The sequence below is a fragment of the Eucalyptus grandis genome, chromosome 5, assembly GCF_016545825.1.
Source record: "Eucalyptus grandis isolate ANBG69807.140 chromosome 5, ASM1654582v1, whole genome shotgun sequence".
NCBI classification, from domain to species: Eukaryota; Viridiplantae; Streptophyta; class Magnoliopsida; order Myrtales; family Myrtaceae; genus Eucalyptus; species Eucalyptus grandis.
In genome coordinates this window covers 16,714,162-16,719,942 of record NC_052616.1, presented here as the reverse complement: position 1 = coordinate 16,719,942, position 5,781 = coordinate 16,714,162, and the positions used below count along the sequence as shown (strand labels likewise).

Here is a 5,781-nt window from a genome sequence, read left to right as displayed (position 1 = left end):
CAACTTGTGCTATTCATGGAATTATGTATACCAATTGCTTTCTAAGATCATGATCATGACGGAATAATCCATTGGTGTTATTTTTTTTTATCGATAATCTATTGGTGTTAAGCAAGTTCAAAAAGTGTATGTTTTTATCACTTATTAGAATTAAGCCGTAGAAGGTGAGATTTCATAGATGACACCATAAACCCGTTCATGATAGATTGACTTGACTGATTGAAAAAAAAAATGGAAACAAAATCAAACAAAAGACAGGGTTTGGTACCTGATATGCAACCTCAATTCAATCTAGCTCGTAAATTTATGGGAACTATAAAATGATTGTTCAACTATCAATCAATTGAAAGGTTATTGTTAAGTCCGCCATTGGTGTGAATGAAATCCGCACGTTCATTATCGGATGGATTGATGATACACGTGTCTTATAACCGAATCATTCTACATGTCCAACATTGAAAAGTGAACCTAATAAAAATCCTTAATTGCTTGCCTCAACATAAACGTTTGTAATTAATCAATCCATAGTCATCGGGACTTATAAGATCAAATAAAAGGGAGCAGGCTCGATTTCGTCTTACTAGACGCTAATATCATTGTGAAAAATCAAACCAGATCTTGCTCTCCTCCAGCAATCATATCCCTCGACAATCACTATGTAAAATTTTTATTTTTCTTTTCTTCTTACAAAAGTCACATAAAACCCCAAATATATTTATCCTAAACTATTTCATAATATAAAATCCAAAAAATTTGTCGACCGTTTCTATGATATAAAAAACCTCAAACTTATACAAATATAATAATATTGACTTTTTATCGAGATTCCATTAGATGATTTTCAACCAAAATAACATTAATTTATATGGGTATTATGTTAATATTGTTTGCTTTCCAACACTTTCATTGATAGAATTTGAAAGGGAAGTATAGTAATAGACATGATTTGAAGTTTTAGGTACCCTTTGCACTTTTTATTTTTTTAAAGCAAGGCATGTAGAAGAAGCAAGCAAGCCACCTATTGCTTCAATCTCTAACTCTGCTTTTTAAATTATGCAATTTCTTAATCAGGCCTAGCTAGAAACAAGGGAAAGGAAAGCCCCCGACGGGCTCTTATCTGCTGACGTGGCACGCCGTGGGTGGGCCCCCCCGGGTCTTCCTTCGACGAAACCTCATCGTAGACAATCAAATCCTCCTCTCGATCATTATTGCAAAGCCAACACCCAGCATTGAATCGATCCCCACCTCCTCCTCCTCCTCTTGATCCTTTTTGTCCTGATGATGATGGGTATCTGATCAGCCGATTCAATCCCATCGTCTCCATCTTCTTCTCCGTCCTTCCTTCTCTTGTCTTCTTCTCAAGCAATCCTCTCTCTCTCTTCCTTCTCCGTGGGTTTTCTTGTCCAAATTCGTCCTCTGTGTAAGTCCGCGTTGACCCCTCTCTCTCTCCTGTTCTTGATTTCTTGATCTTTCGACGAAAGATTGGATCTTGGCTCGAAATTTTCGTCTGGGTAATCGTGGGTATTGCTGGATACTTAGCTTTGTTCGCGTCGTAGCTTCTTTTTGTTGGTTGCTATCGTTGAGTGGTTTGGGTACCGGGGTTATCACGTCGAATTGGGGTTCCTTTGGTCTTCGGTTTCGGATTGGTGCGTGTGACGGAATCGGTGCGGGGCTTGTCTTCGTCTGATTTGTACTCGAGGGTGAAATTTGCGGTTAAAGTCTGTTTTTTTCTTGTGCAGTTGGATTGAGCGAGGATGAACAAGAGCGTGTTCAAGCAGGAGCATGACTTTGGTATGTTGTTCGCTTATGTGTTGCTGCTTGGCACGCTGATCCGTGTTATGTAAAAGGAAAGTAGAATTAGAAATTTTTATGAACCCGGTTTTGACGAATTGGTGATTTTGTTTCGACTGCAGAGAAGAGACGTGCCGAGGCAGCAAGAATAAGGGAGAAATACCCAGACAGGATTCCGGTGAGAGCTTTGAATTGTTTTGTGAATTTGCCCCTGGTTAATGGAGCAATCTTCTAATTTTTTGTGATTGAGACCGTTTTTATTGGCTTAATTGGTAGATTCACATCTTACATGAACTTGCATGGATTGTCATTTTATTCATGGTTGCAACCGATATCATTTGAGCTGTGTTGCTAGAATGCCCTCTGCCCACCCTTGGGCCATGGCAGAGTTCGTGAAGGCTGAAGCATGACACTGATGAAAATGCTTTTAACGTTGAAATTGAAACTGGCAGTTCGGGCATAAAAGTATGAGTCACCTACAGGAATCATTGATTTGACATTGTATGAATTGTGATATCAATATCTGATTGACATGTAAACCACGGGTTGAAGATTAATTGGGATGTTTTTCTCAGTGTAATGATCAATGTCATAGAAAAGTTACATGGTGGAGGTATCCTTCTTAGAATATCCTTAAGTACTTAACCTCAGACTTGTCTATAACCTAGGGAATTTTCAAGTAATTTGGGGTGTCTTATAGCTGTACCTATCCATGTCCAATTGCTGATCATAGTTATGTCCGACTTCTCCCATTTTTTATTAGCCTTTTAATTTTGTAAAAAATAATTTTGGAGAGGAGATGCGCAGAGGTCGTTTGGTCAGTATGCATGATAAGGTGGCTAAGTAATACCTGGAGCAGAAGCAGAAAACAGAGACTGTGAAAAGATGAAAAAGACGTCTGAGTCTTTTGATTCCACAAGACTGCTATCCAGACAAGGAACTGAAAAGCGCAGTTCCCACATAAATGTTTCATTGCCTTCTTGATCCGTCAACCTAACTTAGCAAGAGCTCTCTGTTCCTAGGATTTATCTGCAGGAACTTCTATGGCCGTTGTAGTTAAGCAACAATAGTGGAAAGTATGTAAGAGTTTGCTATGTTGGTGAGCGAAAAGAATTTGGAGAAGACACTTATGATTATTAGAAGTTCAAATTATAGGATGAGGTATTCTCCTGATTGCTAGCGGCTTGCCGGTTAAGAAGCATCAGTCACTGTGATGACCCTTCATATGCCTTTTGTCCGAATTCCATTCTTAGGAATCTGCTAGATAGCACTCTTCAACTCGACATGGTTTGGACATAGATTGGCATAAGATATCGATTGAAAGATTGTCTCATGAGAATTTCTCTTGCCAATATTCATTCCAGGAAGCTCGTTTTTTCTGCAAGCTGGGTCACTTTCATCAGACTCTCTCTCAGGGTGCAGCATGTTTTACTAGTCAATACTCTCATATAGCATTGACCTTCTTGAGGATATATTAGAAGCTTTGACTTTTAAGCAAGCCACATACATTACCTAACTGATTCCATGTTTATGTACTTCTGCCACTGAGGAAAATTAACATGTCATTCAAAATATGGAACGCACAAATTTAATAGTTGGTCGAGAATGTGATTATTCTGGGGACTTCGTAATGATGCATCAATCCTACACAATTATCCAGGATTTGTGATGCGCAAGTTGATTTAATTGGTTTTACTTTGTGACTGACCAGACAGCCTGCAGAATTTGTCTCACTTTCACTGGCAAAACCATAATCTGTGGGAACTTCTTTTGTCGATGTCTTCTGGGACTTCTTTTTTGCTTATGCTAATATTTGTGCTGTAATCTTAAGGTGATTGTGGAGAAGGCGGAGCGAAGTGATATTCCCAACATCGACAAGAAAAAGTGAGCCCTTTTTCATCGACTGCTATTATCATTTTCTTATCTGCACTTGTAGGATGGCATGGCTGCGATACTTGACTTGTTTATACACTGACTTAATGTTGAAAACTTGCAGATATCTTGTCCCAGCCGACCTTACCGTGGGTCAGTTTGTCTACGTGATCAGGAAGAGAATTAAGCTGAGCGCTGAAAAGGCAATCTTCATATTTGTTGACAATGTCCTTCCACCCACAGGTACAGTTCAGTTGACATATTTCACTTCACGCAGATGATCATTTTGTATTTTACTTTCTCCCCGTCACATTTTTAACAGAAATGAAAGGCTTTGAGTCGTCGTTTGTCTAAAAAAGTCCATTGCAGTTTTGACTAATGGCATTCTCTTGATATCTCAGGAGCAATAATGTCTGCCATTTACGATGAAAAGAAAGACGAGGACGGGTTTCTCTACGTCACCTACAGCGGGGAAAACACATTCGGTAACAACTGATTATGGCCGAGTGCTTATGGCGGAGTGCTGCCGCCCATTTCTTTATCCCCATCTCACTGCCATCAGTTTCCTCGTGCTGAACTCTGGCCAGTATATGTGTATATAGCCATTGTGCTTATGTGGGTAATCCATTCTATGTATATAATAAGCATTTGTCAAAACCTATGATGCTAATGAACAACTTGGTACATAACATGCAACGATCCTCCGGTCCAGTTTATGTACTGCTGCTGGGCTGGGTGGACACATCCCCGAGGTGAAGATTATGCAGAATGCTTGGGTAGTTCCACTGGTATTGGAAGTTGATTTTTATCCTTCAATTTGGTTGCCCACTGATTGAATGTTTGCAGTAGTTCTGGGAGTATTTAGTACAAAAAATTCCGATGTACAAATTGCTGTTTCAATCAACTTCTCTACACCCGGGGAACAAATTAGAAGAAAACGCCGCATTTGTGTACCGCGATTTGCAGTGATGTTGTTTAGATGGTAACTCTCTCTAGACACTTATATTCTCGCACGTCTATTTTCACTTTTCATTTGTTATATGTAGGCTCGGGTGTATTAGGTCAAAAATGACCTTACTTAAATCGGTTCTTTCGATTCCTATTGACCTATTTTTATACAATATAGTTTTAGCAGTCGACTCGTTCCGGATCCAAGTCGTGCACGGGCCAGTCAAGCTCCATTTCTTAGCAATTGTTCATAATTCGTTGACTCTGAAGAAAGAGCGGCTCTATGGATGAGCTCGTCAAGTGGGTGAGGGAGCTCATGTTCTTGGGTTGGGTCGTGAGCTAAGACCTCATGTGGCACATGAGCAACGTGGGGACATGTTGGTGTTGTCTGTTTGATTCCCACCCAACCCATACTCAATCCAAGTCAGTTTGGCCACATTGGCTTTAGAAGCACGGGTAAGGGGAGGAATCAAGATGGCATTGTTTGAACTTTGAACCCATTTCATTGCTTGTTCAACTCAACTAGTACAGTCTCACCTCCGTCCGAGCCCCACTATGTCACGATAGAGCCCCCGAACCTAGTCACCACACGCCCCCCCTTTCTCTCTCTCATTCTTGCGACATCAAATTCGTGGTACTGAGTCTAGATTTGACGCCGTCCATCACTGTGGTTGCGGCATCACAGCCACTTGGAGCCCCTCCATCTTCATATGACAGAAAACATGACAGAGATCGTTGGCAAAGTTGAGGCTCGACACTTTACAGGTGATAGACGACGATAGATGTGACGGCAACGCTGGTTGCCTCGGCAACGGCCTTGATCTGAAAGGCTAATCTTTACGGGAAAATGGGTTCTCTAGAAACCCATTAAGACTCAATTGCACTTTCAAGTTTTTTAACCTACTTTCACCTAACCTTTAAATATAAAAACATACAACTTGTTTCTAAAAATACAAGTCAGAAAAATATCTCTCCATGAAATTTATAACTTTGATAGCAATGATAATTTAGAGCGCATTTCTTTATACTCTTCAAAACTCAAATTCTACCTTCACTATCAATTCTCCTATTGAGACTAAATCAAATACTTCAATCTTCATTCCACTTCCCTGCCGAAACAAACCCAATCAACATAACCAATGGAAACCGACATTCAAGTCATATCATTTT

The 5,781-nt window shown here is 40.0% G+C and overlaps 1 protein-coding gene across 4 annotated transcripts; it reads left to right on the top strand.

The window, feature by feature from the left end:
* The first annotated feature begins 1,178 nt into the window (after window positions 1–1,178).
* Window positions 1,179–4,551, top strand: LOC104444408 (autophagy-related protein 8f). Of its 4 annotated transcripts, none has more exons than XM_010058064.3 (6): window positions 1,179–1,420; window positions 1,740–1,791; window positions 1,914–1,969; window positions 3,623–3,675; window positions 3,788–3,906; window positions 4,065–4,551. In XM_010058064.3, the coding sequence occupies exons 2-6, from the start codon at window positions 1,755–1,757 to the stop codon at window positions 4,157–4,159; spliced, it is 360 nt and encodes a 119-aa protein (XP_010056366.1). In that variant the 5' UTR covers window positions 1,179–1,420; window positions 1,740–1,754; the 3' UTR covers window positions 4,160–4,551. The 4 variants fall into 4 exon arrangements, with proteins under 4 accessions (XP_010056366.1, XP_010056369.1, XP_010056367.1 ...); XM_010058067.3 differs by having other exon boundaries at window positions 1,197–1,511; XM_010058065.3 differs by lacking the exon at window positions 1,179–1,420 and adding an exon at window positions 1,553–1,664.
* Window positions 4,552–5,781: the final 1,230 nt, after the last annotated feature.